The sequence below is a fragment of the Pteropus alecto genome, unplaced genomic scaffold (genome assembly GCF_000325575.1).
Source record: "Pteropus alecto unplaced genomic scaffold, ASM32557v1 scaffold86, whole genome shotgun sequence".
Taxonomy (NCBI): domain Eukaryota; kingdom Metazoa; phylum Chordata; class Mammalia; order Chiroptera; family Pteropodidae; genus Pteropus; species Pteropus alecto.
The window spans coordinates 22320805-22340223 of record NW_006442109.1 but is presented as its reverse complement, the minus strand read 5'-3'; the positions used below and the strand labels follow the sequence as shown (position 1 = coordinate 22340223).

Genomic DNA, 19419 nt, shown 5'->3' with positions numbered 1-19419 from the left:
TTGCTGCTGTACATAAAAGCAGGAGGCCAGATGTGTTCAGGGACCATAAATTAATCTCCCCACCATATGGAATATTATTCTTGTCTCAGAGTGTGATGTCATGCTTAGGGCCTTGCAATAAGATGATTTAATTGAATTTGAAGTTTAATAAAATGGCTTAGAAAGAGCCCTAAGAATGACAAAGATAGAGGTGATGACTCATGAGAAATTTTGAAAAATTTTATGGTATAGCCTGAACAACCGAGGGATGAGGAAAAGCTTGATAATGGTTAAATATATACACGAATGTTGTAAAAATTGTCAGCTGTTCTCTGAGAATAGGAAAGGCTTAAGTGAGTGCATGAGGAATTAAATTAGATGCCAGGGAAGCATCTTGGGTCTTGGGAACCATGAAACCGACACTGGAACACATTACTAAAAGGGATATCTAAGGAGGGGAGGAATACCTGTGTTTATGGAATGATTTCACTGTGTTGACTTAGAAGCATGGTTTTATGCTTTGCATTGTCTTGGAAAGAATTTTGTATTTACTTAAAGAGGCAATTCATTCACATCTGATTAAATTTGCAAAGCCTATAACACTAGGTTATAGTAGAAGCTACAATGGGATTTCTTAGCTTTATGTTGATAATCATCTCGAGGGATATCAGATAATTGTAATTTCAGATTAGCTTGATGTTTACTTAAAGGATTTATGTTTTTGAACACTTTTGGAAGAGATGAGGGAGTGGTATTACCAAACTGACACAATGTGAAGGTGTCAAATCTCCAAGAGTTATTGATCATTTCTTATAAAATTGCTCCTTTAAGGAAGCAACTTGGCTCCTGAAATAGACTAGGAGCTAATTACAGTTTTGAAAACTCAATTAAGAATATCTATAAATTTACATCCTTTCTACCAAATGTTTGGTCCATCTGACATTTTATACTGCCCTTTCTCTTTCTCTACAATAGCTTCAGACTGTGACCAATGCACAGAAGTTGTTTTAAAAATGTTTTAAATGAATAAATACTGATTTCACTAAACCACAGTAATAATTCTACCGTGAGAAACTGTCAGTTTTCCTGAAGTGAGACCTGCAGTGAGCCCTCATAGTGGGATAGGTTTTTAATCTATGGGGTGGTATGAATAATTGCATGGGTCATTTGTGGAAATGGTCTCCTCCTTCTTGGATAGGCTTCATAGTCTTAAACCCACAAACTATCCTTGGAGATGTGTCCTCCAGTTGAACCGAAAAAAGTTGTATTATATTATGATAAAAAATAAAAGGTAATTCACTTGAATTCTTTTGTTTTTTCATTTCATAAATTTCCAGTCCAATTAAAAATGGAGAAAAGACCAGAAATTGTATCAAAATAGAGATGAAAATTTTTGTAATTTTATTTTTTCTTAGGATCAAGGAGATGTCTAGAGATAAAGATGGGGAAGGAGAGGCAGGAAATTCCTAAATAAAAAAAAGTAGAAGAGGAAGGAAGGCAGGAAGGCAGGAAGGCAGGAAGGCAGGAAGGAAGGAAACAGACTATGCCTCCCATTTTCTTAGGATCAAGGAGATGTCTAGAGATAAAGATGGGGAAGGAGAGGCAGGAAATTCCTAAATAAAAAAAAGTAGAAGAGGAAGGAAGGCAGGAAGGCAGGAAGGCAGGAAGGCAGGAAGGAAGGAAACAGACTAAAGCGTGCCTCCCATGAGAGGGATGAGAGAACAGGATGTTTAAAAGAACTCTATGAAAAGATTTAGACCCAAGTTGAAGGTCGAATTATACCGCAATCTGTGTGACCCCAAATAAATCACTTTACAGCAAGGTCCTTACCTGCCAAGACAGGGCACTGAATGATGTCAGAAGTCCCTTCTTGTTTTATATAAATCCATCCTATCCTTCCTCTATCTCAGTGGCTTAAACCCTCTGTGGAAAAGGGCAAGGCACTTGGGCACGCAGGAATGAATGAAATCAACCAAAACCACAACTGTCCTCTACTACTGCTCACATACTTCTAAAATGTTTTATTTCTCTCAGCTTTTCCAATTCTGATACTTTAAAGTTTTGGTCCTGTTCCTGGGCTGATGCTACCAACATCAACTTTGGGTAACCTTGTTAATGTCATATTACTTGTTAGAGAAAATTAAACAGAAAAAAAACAAAAACGAAAACAAAAATCAGTGGTGCCTGTCTTCATGAAAGTAGCAACATTGGACAAAAAGGCTGACCCTGCACAAATGTTCTGTGGAGCCTCACCACCTTCAGGGAACACACACATTTTGACAGTGCGATTGTTTCCACTCACATGCTGCTCTGTGAAAATGGCCTTGGCTCATTTTTAGGTTGGTCGTGGGCCAGAATATGAGCGGGCTTTAAATCACATACAAGTGTGCTCCCTTCTCAAGGTTAAACACATCTCCAAAAACTCAGATAAGCCGCCAGTTTGGACAAGAATTGCCTGACCTTTAGCAAATGGGAAGAAAGAAAAACAAGTATATAAAAAGTCTGAATTCCCAAAAGAGAATTTGACTTTCCAGTGAGATGATAACTTTGCATGGAGGCCTAAGCTTTGATCTCCATGTCTGGAATCAGATGCAGATCTGGGTGCTTTTCATTCAGCCTTATAGTCAGATAGACCCACAGTTCTATCTTTGGGTATAAGGTACTATATTAAGTAGGATTTAAAAGAATCTTAGATTCATATTCTTCTGTCTTTTACATTTGGCTTCCTAAAGAGATAGTCATGAACAAAAGGCTGAGACTATTCTTAGAGGACAACAGGCTCTTCTTTACTGTTTTATATTTATTTTTAATAGACCGGTTTGTTTTGTTTCGTTTGTTGTTTTTGTTACTAGAAAACCAGAAATTCAAAAATGCAGCTTCTCAGATTAACCACCAGATGGCGCTGTGAGATCTAAGCATAGGGTCCACCATCCCTTGGGAAGAAACCAGCCTGAAGAAGCAAGCTAGAGGTCAGCCAGTCTAGTTAATGAATGTCACAAGAACGGTAGTACATGTATTTTACAATCATAAACATAAATTAAATAAATGGGTTAATTTAAATTGGCTTTACAGTCTTTTTTTTCTTTTTTACTTTCTTCAGAGACCCAGAACTATGGCCTTCCTATATCCAGGTAGTCCAGGTAAACCAGGCCTCTTAGACTAGATTCAGAGAAAATATTAAAACCTTCCTGGACTGCTGCACACTTAGAGTAAGAAATGAAGAGATTTCCTCATTTTTGGCAATTTCAGGGGCAGTCTGTATTAGTCACTAAGTAAACTCAAAACATTCTTACTGGAACTTACCTTTTCTACAGAAAAGGCCTTTTATAAAATGAAGAGTTCACTAAAGGGTCCTAGCCAAGATGGAAAAAAGTGGCAACAGCCCTGATTTGAATGCATTAATGCTAACAGCGAATCAAGAAAACAGGAGACAGTGGGAACACTCAGGATTATTAGCATGAAGCCTGGTCTCCTCTGCCTGTCTTCACTTCCTGTCAGCCATGCCCTCCTCATCCCTGAAGTCTGGCTTCTGCTTTTACCTGTCCACTGGCATTGTGCTTCCCAAGGTTACCAACAGCCTATTAATTGCTGGACTAAATGGCATTTTCCATCTTCATTCCCCTTAAGTCCTTTTCAGTATGAAACATTCCAGGTTGTCTTCTCCCAGAGAAACTCGCTCTTCCTCCTTCTTAGGTGCTACTCTTTCCTGGTTTTCCCCCCTCTCCCTGACTACTCATCTGGCTCTTCACCATCTCCTGACTTCTCCCGTTCCCTGAGACCCTCAGCCCTCTTCTGTCTGGGTTCTTCCTTTGGTGATCTTGCTCACCCTTAGGGCTAAAAAGTTGTAGTTGTAGTTTTTCCAAACCCGTACTGAAGGCCTGATCTCATTCTCTGTCTCTCTGTCTATCTCTGTCTCTCTATCTGTCTCTCTGTCTCTCTGTCTGTCTGTCTGTTTCTCTTTCTCTCTCTCTCTCTGTTTCTCTTTCTCTCTCTCTCTCTCTCTCACACACACACACATACACACATACACATGCACACACACATGCACACATGCACACATGCTCACACACACACACCATCCAAACACACAGCTCAAAGCTCTCTTTACAGGGCTCTTTCATCTGTGCCTTAGTTTACATACACACATACACATGCACACACACATGCACACGTGCTCACACACACACACCATCCAAACACACAGCCCAAAGCTCTCTTTACAGGGCTCTTTCATCTGTGTCTTAGTTCATTTCTCTCACAAATCCTGACAGCACCTGCTATGTTCCAGGCACTGTTCTCTAGGCCCCCTCTTCTTCTCTGTGCACATCCTAAAGGTTATGTTTCTCTCTCCCACTAAATAATGAGCCTGTGGTGGCCAAGAATTGTTTTTCTTCCCAATGATTAGGTTAGCTCCTTGTATATCAGTATGTACTTAACAATTGTTTGTGGACTTGAAAGCTGTACCACTGTGGTAGAATTAAAGTCCAGATGCCCAGGTGAGGGGAAACGATTTAATCCTAAAGGAGTACACAAGCAGGACTATGCTGAGAACAGAGTGGCTTCTCACAGAGGCTTCTATAACCAAGATAAGCAAGAGAAAGGATGAGGAGAAAAGAAAATTACCCTATTTTTTTAAGTCATCTATAGAACCGTTTCCCCAAAGAAGAAGGAAAGACGCGATGAGGGAGGAAAGGAAATTATCCTTTCTGTGCTATCCCAGTTCCTCCTCCCAATACCACCGGCAGGTAGATGGTATAATTCCTATTTAAAGGAACTGAGGTTCAAGGATGTGAAACAACTTGACTAAGGTCATGTGTATGGTGAGATAATGGAAGAGTTATGATTCCTACCCAATCTGTCTGACTCCAGCGTCTTTCCTGTTTTCTATACAATCTGGGGGGCTAAAGAAAGAAAAGACTGAAATTTATTTGGACTGTTTTTGAGTCCATTCTCTTCTCATCTCTCAAATCTCATTCATGACAACAGCTCTCATAAATGCCTTCTCAGAATCCTTATACCAGAATCCCTGTGGATCCCCTTTAAGCAGCTCAGCTCTGATGAACAACTAAAACAACAAAACAGGATCTTTCAAAGTGAATGAGCTACATCAAAATTTCCTCTGCCTTTCGTGTTTCACTTAAGCAAGGGGGGATATTAGCAAATATGTAGATCCTGTTTGGCCATTACCCTCGGCAACTGGCATTAACCTTTGAATTCCTCACCACTACTTAGTGAAAGAGCAATGATATGCCCAGAGATACTGAGTGGCTGATGACAAAGTGATTAAACATCTAGATTTCCTGATTTGTTCTTCCTTTCACCCTGTCCTTTTCAGGTTAAGATAAAAGACTTTGTTGTTCAGAAGCCTTCCCCAAAATAGCATGCAACTATTCTTTAGGGAAGCTCAGGCTTAATTTAAAAAGGTTGCTCTTTTCTGGTATCCTTTGTTGTGTTCCGTTTCTACACCCCCGTACCCCTTCGCTAGTTCCTGTCTCTCCTACTCACTCTGACCATTATCCATTCTTCATTTTATCATTAGGAGTGAATCAATTTCAGTGGAGTAGTACATAGTATTTGTCACCTGTTCCTTCCCCTGCATCTTATCATGGCCATATTCTTCTGGCAAGCATCAACTGAGCATCTACTATGTGCCAGGTTCTGTACCAGCAGCTGGTCCTCATAACTTCATTCCTGACAATCACGATAGCTTCCAAATGGATCTCCCTGCCTTAAGTTTCTTTCTGAATCCATCTTTGCCTCCTGATGCAAAATCAATCTTCTTAAATCTCTGCTTTATAAACAGCATTCTTCACCCATCTGCCATAGGATGAACTCCCTACTTATTAGCTCTCTCCTATATGCCCTCTAGATGCCTTTTAGGCGGTTTTTTCTCCATACACAATCTACATTCCACTATGTTCATTCGTTTGTTCCTCAGCATGCTATATGCATTTCCATCTCTGTGTCTTACAGCTTTTTGAATTTCAAAATTCCACTCCATGTATACATAATAAATGTCTTGGGGCAAATTCTGTCCCTGGGATGGCAGAGGATGCTGCCCAACTAATAGGTTCTAGTTACAGAGGAGAAGCAACCAAACATCCCAAAGAGGAGTCTGAATGACCTGGAGTTAGGGATGAGAAGCAGTACTATGTCTCTGTCCAGAGAGGTCCAATGACCTCAGGCCCTTAACCCAAAGTGTCGCTAGCAGATGAACTTCTTAGGCAACTTTGCTAAATCCTGAGATGAGAAATCCAATCAACTCACACTTCCATTCACTCAGCCATTCAACAAAATAGCTATTGGGTATGACCTATATGCTAAGCATTGTAATGAGTGCTTGGGAAACAATAGTGAAAAGGATAAACAGGTTCCTGCCCTCATGGAGCTTTTAGTAGAAAAGACAGATATTAAACACATCAACAAGTGAGTAAATAAAATAATAAAAGTGTGGGAGAAGTGTTAATCAAAAGAGAACTATGATGCAGCAGAGCAGGATATGTTAACTGGGGATAGAAGGTGCTGTCACCCAAAGAAGTTCTCTCTGAAGAAGAGACATTTAAACTGAGATCCAAAAGATGAAAAGCTAAATGTGCAAAATGGCATGCCAGGCTCTTGAACAGTAAATGCATAGGCTCAACACACACACACACACACACTTATTGAGGCCAGTGCAGGCAATAACCTTACAAGCTTGGGTCTTATGTATTATTCCTTTGTCCACCGGAGATGCTGCAGCCAGCCCTTTCTGTCATAATCAAAACGGCTTCTCTTTCAATTAAACAAACAGATAATAAGCCTTTTGGTTTATGGGTCTCTCAAATGACTGGGATTTAAATCCCGCCTCTGTACTTTTTCTACTTTGCTCTGCTGTTTATTTCCAATTCAAATTTACATAATATTTCTAGAATCCAATCTAGCACTCTAGTGATCCTCAGCACTCTGTATATTGAAAATAACTGCTTGTTACTTTTTGAAGTTGGTATATACCAGCTCTTAAGAAAATCTGGAAGTTGCTTTCCATACCTCGTTGATTAACTGGATCTTTAGCTACGTAGGCAACATAGTCTGTAGTATCCTATAAAAAAGGGAAAATGATTTAAAATTAAGGGATGGTACTGCTGAAAGATAAGAGTACATTTAGGACATGATACTGAGGCAAGGACTTAAACACTAATGTTTCTTTTTAAAGAGAAAATGAAAGCATCTTAGGAGAGAACATAAACGAATATACACTATTTAATTTAGCATTGTGGGGTCCATGTTCTCTGCCCCTTAGGGAGAGAATTTGAAGATTAAAAATGTAGAAATAGATCATGTCACTAAGAATAAAAGAAAATGCAGTAGAGAATATGTTAGGACATACATTCATTAGAAATGGTTAGGACTATGACTCCTGTGTCGAAAATTGAAATATCAGGTGTTACTCAATCACAAAGGTGTCGTAAACGAGGATGTGGCACCATGATTTCCCAGTTGTCCAAACAGATGCCATGTACATCAGAAACCAAGTCGATCAAAGAAACACTTTGGGTTTTGTGGTCATTAGCTTGCCTGTGTGAGTGCAAATTAACTTAAGGAATAATAAAGCAGAAATACAAGCATTTATTTGATCGATATAGAGAAAAGAAAAATCAGTTTTGAAAAAGAGAACCCATTAAAACCTAAGAAGTTAAAAAAGAGATGTATTGCTGACTTTGTAAAAATAAACAAACATAAAGCCACCTGGTAATTCTGATTTTTATGGAAAACAGTAAGCTGATGAATGATAAGATTTTAATAATTAAAGATGCTTTTTGTTATCTTAGTTCTCAGGAAAAAGTACACACTGCCATTTGCAGATTAGAAGTATGACTCTCTAGAGGGAAGATGTAATCAACTGGCAGGAAATAAAAGCTCATGTTTTTAATACCCACGAGGACAATCACTTAATAAGCCACAATGAATCATACAGGAAGTGGATCTCGGGGCTAGCATAACTTGTCTTCAGTTATTTTAAAAAATAACACACACTTAAGTAAATTTCTCTTATGGAAAAAGATAAAAGGTTTGTAGTATCTTGTAAATAAACAAGATCATATCTATAAACTTTGTTTTATATTAATTTAGAAGCAAACCCACAAATGCTGGAGGCTTGGCTGCTATTTTTAAAGTTAAAGAGATAGTATGGTGCCAGTAATGCTGTCTGGTGTATTAGATGGTAGAGAAGAGGTCGTGGGACCTCTCTAGAACTCGGTTTCCTCTTCTTCAAAAGAGTGTCCATCATTCTTATAGTTCCAAAATTTTTTAACTATAAATATCTGGGAGAATTTAAAGAATGTTAAAAATAAAGCACAAAGAATGGGGAAAAAATATAAGAAAATGTATTTAATTTAGTCATACTCATTAATGCATGTTTTAAATGGAGAAAGTACATATAGATACAGAAGCATTACCAAGAACTGTCTTCAGGGCAGACAGAAGATGAGTAAAATATTTTTGAGAAAAGAGTGAAAGTGAGGGTGAGCAAAGGTCAAGAAGTGAGGAAGAATATCCAGTATTTTTTAAACTTTGGAGAAAATATGGCAGAAAGAAGGGCGCTACTTTGGGCCATGGAGACTTGGCTTCCTACCCCTTGGACCCAGTTAGCCGTGAAGTTGTAAATTATCTTGGTGAGTTGTTCTAAAATAAATATGGACACGTGTTAGCAACAAGGGTGATAGTTATCTCTTATCACTCTGTGCCCGGCACTGTGCTATCAGTTTACATGAATCATTTCACTTAATTCTCAGGACACTGTGAGGCAGGGTGATCATTCCTCAAAATATACATAAGAACCCTGAAGCTTAGAGAGGATAAATAAGTCAAGTCTACATGACTCCAAAGCCTGGCACTCCACCCTACTGCCTCCCTGACCTAAGGGTAAAACTTCTCTCAGGGACCTCTAATGCCAATGTTTACAGTGGCTCCAGTTTTAATTTCGAAGCAGCAGGCTTTCTCCCCAGCTGTAGAGAATACAGGGGTCCCACTCAATTCAGCAGGGATGACCTTTCCCATAGTGGTTACAAATTCTTTACTATTTGTTTTTGGTAGGGGCAATGCTTTGGTGGGTTGAAAGAACTACAAAACTAAAGGCACATGAAAACAGTCTAAAAAGAATTAGGATTCTGGAGAACTATGATAGACATCACACAGTGCATGCTTAGGGTAAATGCTTATGGTAAATGAAAGGATTTGGGTACCAATCCTAAAAATGACAGCAACCCTTGAAAGGGGAAATTTAAGGCAAACAACAATTATTCTTCACACTACCCTTATAGAACTCATTAAAGTATCCTAAGGAAAGTATTTGACAGACTTCACGAATGACTGAACTTGAAAGAGACAGTGCGGGCCTTTTCAAGCTGAATTCAGTTAACTCTCTCTGCTACCAAACATATCCCTTGGTGTCGCTATGAGGCCAGATTACAAGGCTGGATGGATCAGAGTTCAGATTCAGTATTGGGTTCACATTGCAGCTACTAAGTGTCAGGTACCTTGTATGTCCCCTGTTTATTAGTGAATCCTCAATTAGCCATCTGCAGAATCTCTTGGGGAAAAGGTGGAGCTCTTCGAATTTGGTTTATTTTTAAATGGTGGCATCAGGCAACTAATATATTCATTTAAAAATAACTATACTCAAAGCTGAAAGGTGAGGAAGTAGTGAAGCTTAAAGGGAAAATTAAGTATGCATTAATAAAAAACAACAATGATGTGAAATCCAGTAAAAGCTGCTTTTCTTCCATATGCCTCAAGGAAGTTAGGAAGGCAGGTTATCTAGGTTTGACATGCTTAAATCCTTTGAGTCACCTGTTAGCCAATGGGAAGACAAGGAATTATTGAAACATTTTAAAGAATGGGCTAATTTAAATAGCATTTAACTATGTTTCACACACAAAAAAGTTACATCAACATCCAAGTGAGGAACTTGCTTAAGTACTTTAGGTGCCAGTAAAGAAAGCAATGATTTTACTTACAGTAACTTCAAAACTTTATTTCCTTTCAAGATAGACTATTTGTCCTTTTAAATATTTTGCCTCAATACTGAAATAAATCAAAATTCTGCAGTGACACCAGCTGCCAGGTTCAGTTTTTACTACTATTCCATACCTCTCTTGGGTTTCTGGGTTATGAGTCCTATCATTTGTGATCCTAAATTTTATTCCTCACTTGGAAGACAGAAACTATATATGATGGAGAGAAAAAAAATCAACTGTTAGAATGGATTTAATTGCCTCATTTCTGGAGGATATAATCTTTAATAATAAATGCTTTGCAGAAAACAAGGTAATACAGTTGGTAAGGGCAAGGTCTGCATATGTTCCCCATGTTTTCTTGATGTTACTGGTGTAAAATCATTATGAAAATCAGACTCCATCCTCCTCTAATCTTTTATGGGTTGGCAGGTACAGGAAAAATGTCATAGTGTCACAAAGGAGCTAAAACTTCCTTCTACTCCCTTAATTTAAACATATTTGCTTCTGTTCAGTCAAAGGCTTCCCAGCTCCAATGCCTCTCTCTTTTTGCTCTGGTCCAGAAATGATTCAGTATAGAGTCAGGGAAAGACTTTCCACTCTACGAAGTAGGCTTGCAGAGAGAACACTGGCTCAGCCCACACCATTCATGGGAAAAGAGAACCACGTGGCCTCCTGGTAGGGAGGAACTGCTGTTCTTTCTCCCAAGCTGACCCTTACTTCCATAAATTTCTGCAAACCTCGTTGCTCATTCTAGATTAGACTTAGTTGTCAAGTATGGCAGATGGGCTTCCCCTCATCTGCCAAATCCAAATGATTATTTGGATCTACCTGGAAATTTGTATTGAGAAGAATTCTGACGAAGGACTGGCAACACACACATGACATATTTGTTTTTCATAACTTTGATGTTATCTACAAGAAACCTTTCAGATGATAATTCCATGGCTAATAACACAATGAAGTATTATTAGCTCATCTACTAATCCAAACATTTTTTTTTAAATCAATGGCAAGAAATATTTTGTCAAAACCAAATTTTTGATTACGTGTTACATGTGGCTACTTACAAATTGTAATAAAATATTTGGAAAAGACACATAGTGGCTAATATGCTTTATGTGGAAGTTCTTTTGACTCTTATAAAAAAACTTTTATGAATCCATACTTACAGGATCCCCTCCAGAGGCAAATGAAATAGACTGCATATGATGATTTGCAATAATCTGGAAAACATAAATTAAACATTTATGATGCTATAAATTAATTACTCCTAGTTACATATAATCTAACAGTGATGGACATACATTTGTTTGTTTTGTTTTTGCCTGAACAATATTCCTTTGGAAACCACTCCAACCTTCATGCCATAATAGTCTCACTTGGACCATGAGGTTCATGTGGATTTGTCATGCTCATCTCATTGCCTCTTCCTTGCAGGTGGACATATGATCCAGACCAATCAAAAGACATCTGGATACTGCAGAGACAATCAGTGTCATTGGGGAAGAACTAAAATAGACAACAGGAAAGAAAGCTTCTGGGAGCCATCTTTTCCTGATGTGTGGGGGGGAAAAAAAAAAAAAAGATTTCCCTCTGGAGAAAATCAGCTGAGAGATAAAAATAGAAGAAAGTCTAGTGGTAACATTTGTTACCAATACAGTTCAACCAATATATTTCCCGTCTCTCATTATCTTTTTTTCTTATTTTATTTATTAATTTATTTTTATATAATTTAGTTCGAATTGGGTTTCAGTCATTTGCCGCCAAAAGTATCCTAACTAAGGCACTAACATTAAGATTTCCAATATGAAGTAAGACTATCCAAATTAACTGCATTAGCCAAGAAGACTGTCTCTTTTACTCGAGATTCTAGGATTGCTTTTTTGTAATTCCCACAGTGTAATGACCAATTTGCAAACATGAATTTGTCATACTGTTTTGAAGTTTATTAAAATACCTAAACTATTAGCTAATCCTGTCTTCAGAAGTAGATTCTGATCAACTAAAGTTGCTTATTTAAGATGACCAAGAAATCCTACTCTTAGATGTATATCCAACAGAAATGTGTAAATGTGAACACCAAAAGATATTCTAAAGAAAGATAATCACTGCCCTTTTCATAATAGCCAGCAACTGGAAAAAATTCCAATGATGACTATTGTGATATTCAAACACTGAACTACTACATACTACATAGCAACGTGTTTCTTGGTCAAAAAATAAAATAAAATCAAGACATGGGAATATATGCTGTGCGGTTTAATTTATACAAAGTTCAAAAATAGGCAAAATTATTTTATTCTGTTTGAAGTCAGGAGTGGTTACTTTTTGAGCAAAGGAAGAGAGAGCAAGCGGTTTTCTGGGACCCTGCAAGTGCCGTTTCTTGACTTGGGTAGTGTAAAGATGTCAGTTCTCCCCCAAATTAGCCTATAATTTGCATGCACTTCCAACAAAAATTCCACCACTGTCATTCAGGGAACTTTTCATGCTGCTTCTAAATTCACCTGGAAGAATAAATATGCAAAAAAATTTTTAAAAACTAAAGTAATTTTTTAAAGGACAAAGAGACATTTCTCTGTTAGCAAGGTATTTTATAAAACTATAGAAATTCATTAGAATACAAAGTCTAAAAACAGATTCACATATTTATGGACTAAGTCTATGATAAACATGGTTCTAAACAGCAGACAAAAGGACAAGTGATTCAATTAGTGGAGTTGGCTGAATTAGCTATATATATGGAAAAAGTGTATAAATAAATCCTGTTCTCATACTACTTATATAAATGTTTGATTCGTAAAAGATCAGAAGACAGATAAATGATTATGCTTATGATCTTTGAGGTAGGAAAAACCCATTTTAATATTTAAAAAAAAGAAAAGAAAAAAACTCAAATTTGATTACATAAAAATTCATTTTAAAACTTTTGTATAAGACCCCTGAAACAGAACAAACAACAGGACAAACAACAGGAACAGAGAATATATTTGCAACATGTAAAACAAAGTATTCACTTACAGGGTTTAAAAGGAATCTCTATGACTCAATAAAAAGAAGAAATAAATCCAAAATAAGACCAGATAATTTTCAGAAGTAATACAAATGTTTGATAAACATACTGAAAGATAATCTTCAAGAAATCAAGACTATTCGAAATAAAACAAGATACAATTAAACTGATAAAACTGTTAAAGTTCGCAAAGGGTGACAAGGGTTTGGCTATTCTCAAACACTGCTGGCTAGAGCTTAAATTGTACAGAAACTTTGGAGAGCAATTTGACAATACTTATTAAAACTAAAGGATTTCCCCTTTCCACGGCTATGTATTTATTCTGGGGAAACACTGGCACATATTGACATTCATTTACCCATAGTTTATAATTTAGTTCACATAGTTAGGTGAACTATAGTATAACTAAACAAATAGAACACTATGGGGAAAATATGTATAGTAACAAAGATAAATTTTCAAGACATTGCTGAGGGGGTTATTTTTTAAGTTGAAGACAGTTATGTGAGGCTTTTTTAAAACGAAAGATTTTTCCACGAGGACCTAAGATCCATGAAAATGCAAAGAAAAAGATTTTAAAGAATACAAACAAATTGATAATAGTGGAAAGTTACCTCTTGCGAAAAGAAATGGGACCAACTATTTCCTCACTATAACTTTTGTAAAAGGACACGGATAATATGCTTAGTTTGAATTTAACTTTTTCTAATGAAGAAAATGGAAAAAAGGCTGAATAGATTAGTTCTTAACATGTCGCTTTGTGGTTGAGAACAGTGTGGTTGGAGGTGTGGATTTAGAAGTCTTTAGCGCAGATAAAAGGTAGTTAAAACCTAAGAACAGATGCGATTGAGATGCTGGGAGAAGGTGGGGCAGAAGGGGAAGAAAGGAGTCAAGAGGAGGATGAAGCGCTGTTACAGTAGGCACGTAACTTCCAGTTTATAGCATCAAAAGCAGCAGAACAGTTAAGTGAAGCAGAGACGAATTAATGCTCTTGCATGCACAGTCTTCAGGTGAACTTCCAATCGAACGAAACACAGACCAGCAAAACACGCGGACAGGTCGCGGCGCAAGCGAGCGGCTAGCACACGAGTAGCTAGCGTGCCGAGCGGGAGGCGGTGTCTGGGGGTCACGCATACGCACAGGGTCGCGCACGCAGTTTGCGCACGCGCACAACCACACGGCCGCGTAGCTCCGAGCTTGCTGAAAACGTCTTGCAAGAGGTTGAGCTGCTTGCACAATGTCGGAAATGAACGAGCTGTGCGAGCTATATGAAGAAAGCAACGATTTGCAGATGGATGTGATGCCTGGCGAGGGTGACCTTCCGCAGATGGAGGTAGGCAGCGGGAGCCGGGAGCCAACCCCGAACCCCTCCCGCAACAGGGCCCCGCCACAGCTGGAGGAGGAAGGCCCAATGGAGGAGGAGGCGGCCCTGCCAATGGCGGAGCCAGAGGGGGAACGAGGCCTTGCTAATCGGCCCAGCCCTGGGGAGCAGCCAGGCCAGATCGCGGGTCCTGACTTTGAGAGCGAGGACGAGGGCGAGGAATTTGATGACTGGGAGGACGACTACGACTATCCTGAAGAGGAGCAACTGAGTGGTGCAGGCTACAGAGTGTCAGCAGCCCTTGAAGAAGCCAACAAGATGTTTCTGAGAACATCCAGAGCAAGAGAAGCAGCCCTGGATGGCGGTTTTCAGATGCATTATGAGAAGACCCCGTTTGATCAGTTGGCTTTCATCGAAGAGCTTTTTTCACTTATGGTTGTCAATCGCCTGACCGAAGAACTCGGCTGTGATGAGATTATTGATAGAGAGTAGTTAAATGCAGTTACCAGAGGAGGAAACTACTTGAGGAGAGACCCAACATTCCACTGTCTCTTGGGTTTATTCCAAATAGTTCCGTGCCAATGAAAAACTTGATCTTCAAAAAAGAATTTTGTTTCACAGAATAGAATAGGGCAGTGACTGCACAGGTATGATAAAGGGGGAAAAAACTGTTAAAGGATCTTAGGACTGTTGAAACCTGTTTACAGAAATGTCCTGAAACGTATGGCTTTGACTCTGTTATTGATCCAGATTATTTTCTTTGCATTGGGGAAAATTACTTTCCTATTTCACTGTACAGGATGGTTTTGCAAGAAAAACTAATGGCCAAGACAAACTACCAGTACAAGAGCCCAGTGATACTAATTACATGAGAAAAAGTAATATATCCAGTTTAGAACACGAGATATCTTTGAGTTTTTTGGACTGAAAGCCTATTAAGAAAACGTTGAAGATTCCACTTTGTGATCTATCCAAGCCATAGTTATCAAAGGCTAAATTTTTAGTTTAAGATAAATTGAGTATTCTTAGTATCCCAGAAGGATAAGCAAACTCCAAAAGAAATATGTATCACGTGTACTGTATCTGAAAATGTTTTCAGGAGCATCTGAAATTTTGTTTGTACATGTATCTTGATCATTTATAAAACTGTGATCTGTAATTCAAGAAAATTGTTTTGACCATTTTTAAAAGTCAGAAATGAAAAAGTAAATTTTCAAATTTAGACATTAAAAAGTATGTGAAAGTATAAAGGAAAGCTAACACATATACTAGAGAAATTTTCTGTTTTACTCGCTGTTTTTCATTTAACTTTACAGGCAAAAGACTGGACGAACTTCATAACATAAGAACTGTTAAGTGAAAATTGTCAAGTAAAAGGAAAGCCCTATGTTTAAAAAAGACTTTATGAACAATTATGCCATCAACCTTTAAAGGTTTTAAACCTGTCCAGAAATCCACCTCAGTATCTGAAGTTTCCCTCTGTCTCCTCCTCTAATTAAGCTTGTTATTGGTTATACACCAGCATTCAAGATAATAAAATTTCTTGTTCTGTGTATTTTGTTCGGCTAATAGCATTGCATATATACTCTATGTGCTATTTTTATTATTGCAACCACTATGATTTAAATTTAACCACTATTTGTAAGGGAAAGTACTCTAGCTTCAAATACCTGATTTACAAGTTAATTTGTGGAAACTAAACTTAGTAAAAGTCCTTTAAGAGAATTTGCCAACTCGGAAAAACATGCACTATTAATGAGCCTGTTGCTATGGTTATTAAGGTTCTAAAGTTCTATGATAATTATGTCAGAAGGCTGTGACCAATAAAACAGTATATCAACAGGTCTTATCAATAAAAATGTACTAGATGTCCCTGCTCCATTATGGCAGTAAAGGACACATCCAATATAACAGGACAACACAGCCTTACTTATGTTACAGTCACCTTTTCTTTTAGAGAAAGGAGTTCTGTTCTGTAAAATATGGGACTGACAGGATGATCATAAACACTAGCTTGGTGGGGAGGAAGAGAGATAGGTGGGGGAAAGACTAGACAGGAGGTGACAAATGACTTAATCCTACTGCCTCCCCCATGCCTCACTTTCACTGCATTTTCAGACAGCTTGTAGCTGCAGTCAGATGAGTCTGTGAATAAATAATTGCTTGTGTGATGTGAATTAATGGTACTCTGAAAAAAAAAAAGATGCCAGTACACAATGAACTGACTAGTTGCATTTACCTCCAGATAAGGTGTCATGAAATAAGCTCAGAGAAAAAAAACAGGTCTACAAACCCGGAGGTATGGTTGTGCTATTTTTATTATTGCAACCACTATGATTTAAATTTAACCACTATTTGTAAGGGAAAGTACTCTAGCTTCAAATACCTGATTTACAAGTTAATTTGTGGAAACTAAACTTAGTAAAAGTCCTTTAAGAGAATTTGCCAACTTGGAAAAACCTGCACTATTAATGAGCCTGTTGCTATGGTTATTAAGGTTCTAAAGTTCTATGATAATTATGTCAGAAGGCTGTGACCAATAAAACAGTATATCAACAGGTCTTATCAATAAAAATGTACTAGATGTCCCTGCTCCATTATGGCAGTAAAGGACACATCCAATATAACAGGACAACACAGCCTTACTTATGTTACAGTCACCTTTTCTTTTAGAGAAAGGAGTTCTGTTCTGTAAAATATGGGACTGACAGGATGATCATAAACACTAGCTTGGTGGGGAGGAAGAGAGATAGGTGGGGGAAAGACTAGACAGGAGGTGACAAATGACTTAATCCTACTGCCTCCCCCATGCCTCACTTTCACTGCATTTTCAGACAGCTTGTAGCTGCAGTCAGATGAGTCTGTGAATAAATAATTGCTTGTGTGATGTGAATTAATGGTACTCTGAAAAAAAAAAGATGCCAGTACACAATGAACTGACTAGTTGCATTTACTTCCAGATAAGGTGCCATGAAATAAGCTCAGAGAAAAAAAACAGGTCTACAAACCCAGAGGTATGGTTCTGTTTCTCTGGGACCAAGTGAGTACAGAGGAGGGGGGAAAACCAAGCCCTCTTGGGATTTGAAGGCTTATTTTTGTGGAGAAAGACCTGGATTCTGCAGTTGACTCCTCCGATGGTTGTTTAGTGGTCTTAAAAATAAGCAGTAACCTCGGAGACCACTGAAATTAACACTAATTTACTGAAGATAGAAGATTATAACATTTTAAACACCATTTTTAGGGGTATAAAATCAAATGTATTTCTATTACAAAAGTTATCACAGACTGGAACCAGTCTACCTGGTACAAATCTAGGTTCCACTACCTACCAGTTTTGTTAACTGGATAAATTACTTAAATCTTTCTGCCTCAGGATCTTGAACTGAAAATAGGGATTAGATATATGTATATCTTCATTTAATGGGAAATAAAGGAGTTCTGGGGAAATTCTGATCCTGATTTTGTGACGTGGGTAGAAGGAACTTGAGCTTAGGAGTATATAGTATGGTTTGGGAGCATTTTCTGGATCTATTCATAAGTAGTATAAATGTTTGCTTAAATCAGATATCCCACATTGGCTGCCCTAAGGGCACAGATCTATTTTGTTTGGCTCAAGCTTAATAATTTTCGATTTCTTAATTTAAAGACCAACACTTAACCCAGAGAGAGCAGCAAAACTCTCAGATATCCATCTTTTTTTTTTTTTTCAGAAGTGTAGGATCTAGCAGCCCTTGACCTATAGTGACATGGGAAAAAGTATCTGATTCACCTTTACATATGGAAAGCATTTTGTTTGGCATGTTCCCCAGTGTTGTCTCACCAACAGATATCCAAGTGTTACCATTTATCACTGTGCTTACACCATTGTTTTTCTTGTACCTAAACAGTTTGCATTACCTGCCTGGCCTCTAGATATTTTAGACTAAAAGATGTCTTCATTTTCTGCCTGTTTTACCTTCTTAATCTCTTTATTACCCTTTTCAATTTCAGTAGCTGTTAGAGTTGGTGGTAGGAGTATAGAAATGAATAAATAGGAGTGGAAGCTACAGAGACACATTCTTGCTTAAGGCCCTGAAATACTATATTAAAGTATGTCAAAGAACTTATTGCTTAAATGTTTAAAACAAAGGAATATGCCAAAAAAAACAAAAACAGAAACACATAACTTGCTTTTCCAAAATATATTTGTCCATCCCAAAATATATGGTAAGTTTTAAAAATTGCAAGCATTATGTGTTTAATATAGATTTTATTTTCTGTCTCTGAGATTCTATAAGACGTTTTCTGGGAGTGAATGGCTATATTTTTGAAGTTCTCAGTGGCTGAAAATAAATGTGAACCATTTGACTCATAAAAGCTCTGTCATCTATGAATGTATCTATAAACTTGAACCTATTTATGTTTTCAGTCCAAAGCAAATTTTAGAAGTTAAGGAGTGTGGGGTGGGAGACATTAGTATCTGTATTTATCTTAGAACTTCAAAGGGTGGCTTTCTTTAAGGAGGATTTAATTAATAAATCCTTTTCTCATGCTGCAGCCATAAGACTGCTTTTCTGCTGCCTTCATCCCTTGAACATTTAGTTGCCCTTTTGAGAGGACATAAAAAGCTTCTTGAAGCATCTAGATTGTGGCACTTTTTTTTTTATACAACCCCTGCATCCCAAACCATTTTCCCCAGGCCTACAGAATAGTTCAAAATTACTTGGAACTATTATATATATCAGCGAGATCCTAACTTTGGTCCCCATTCCAATGGCAGGCTGAACACAACCCCATTCCATGCCACCAGTGCAGGAAAGATGTGATTCACTCTCAAAGGTATCTCATTGCTATAACTACTGGTAGTGGAAGTTAACCATGCCCACTGTCCCTACCTCTATTCTGCCAGAAAAATTACGGGTGTGTGGAAATACCACCTCTAATTGCAGTGGCCTAGAAAAAGGTAGTGGAGGAAAAGGAAATGCTAAGAATAAACTATGCCCTCCACAACTCTGTTCTTCCTAAATTCCCTATTTCTTTAGTAACCTTATGGCAAAAGCCATTTTTTAAAACACTCAGATTCAGCACTTAAGACTGTCACCATATTCTAGCTCTGCCTACTCTTCCTCCTCTAC

General features: G+C 37.9%; 2 protein-coding genes across 2 annotated transcripts in view; one reads left to right on the top strand and one right to left on the bottom strand.

Moving 5' to 3' along the window:
* SHC4 (SHC adaptor protein 4) overlaps window positions 1-19419 on the bottom strand; it is a 109392-nt gene that overhangs the window by 27543 nt on the left and 62430 nt on the right. The window contains exons 5-6 of the mRNA XM_006920385.2: window positions 11144-11197; window positions 7006-7057 (exon numbers count right to left, since the gene is read on the bottom strand). Coding sequence (XP_006920447.1) covers window positions 7006-7057; window positions 11144-11197 — 106 coding nt within the window. The remainder of the gene's footprint in view (window positions 1-7005; window positions 7058-11143; window positions 11198-19419) is intronic.
* On the top strand, window positions 14134-15860 carry EID1 (EP300 interacting inhibitor of differentiation 1). The gene has a single exon (XM_006920384.3). The coding sequence runs from the start codon at window positions 14222-14224 to the stop codon at window positions 14795-14797; it is 576 nt and encodes a 191-aa protein (XP_006920446.1). The 5' UTR covers window positions 14134-14221; the 3' UTR covers window positions 14798-15860.

Excerpts from the sequence above, each read along its gene's own strand:
- EID1 (XM_006920384.3), top strand. The coding sequence starts at position 14,222 with ATGTCGGAAATGAACGAGCTGTGCGAGCTATATGAAGAAAGCAACGAT.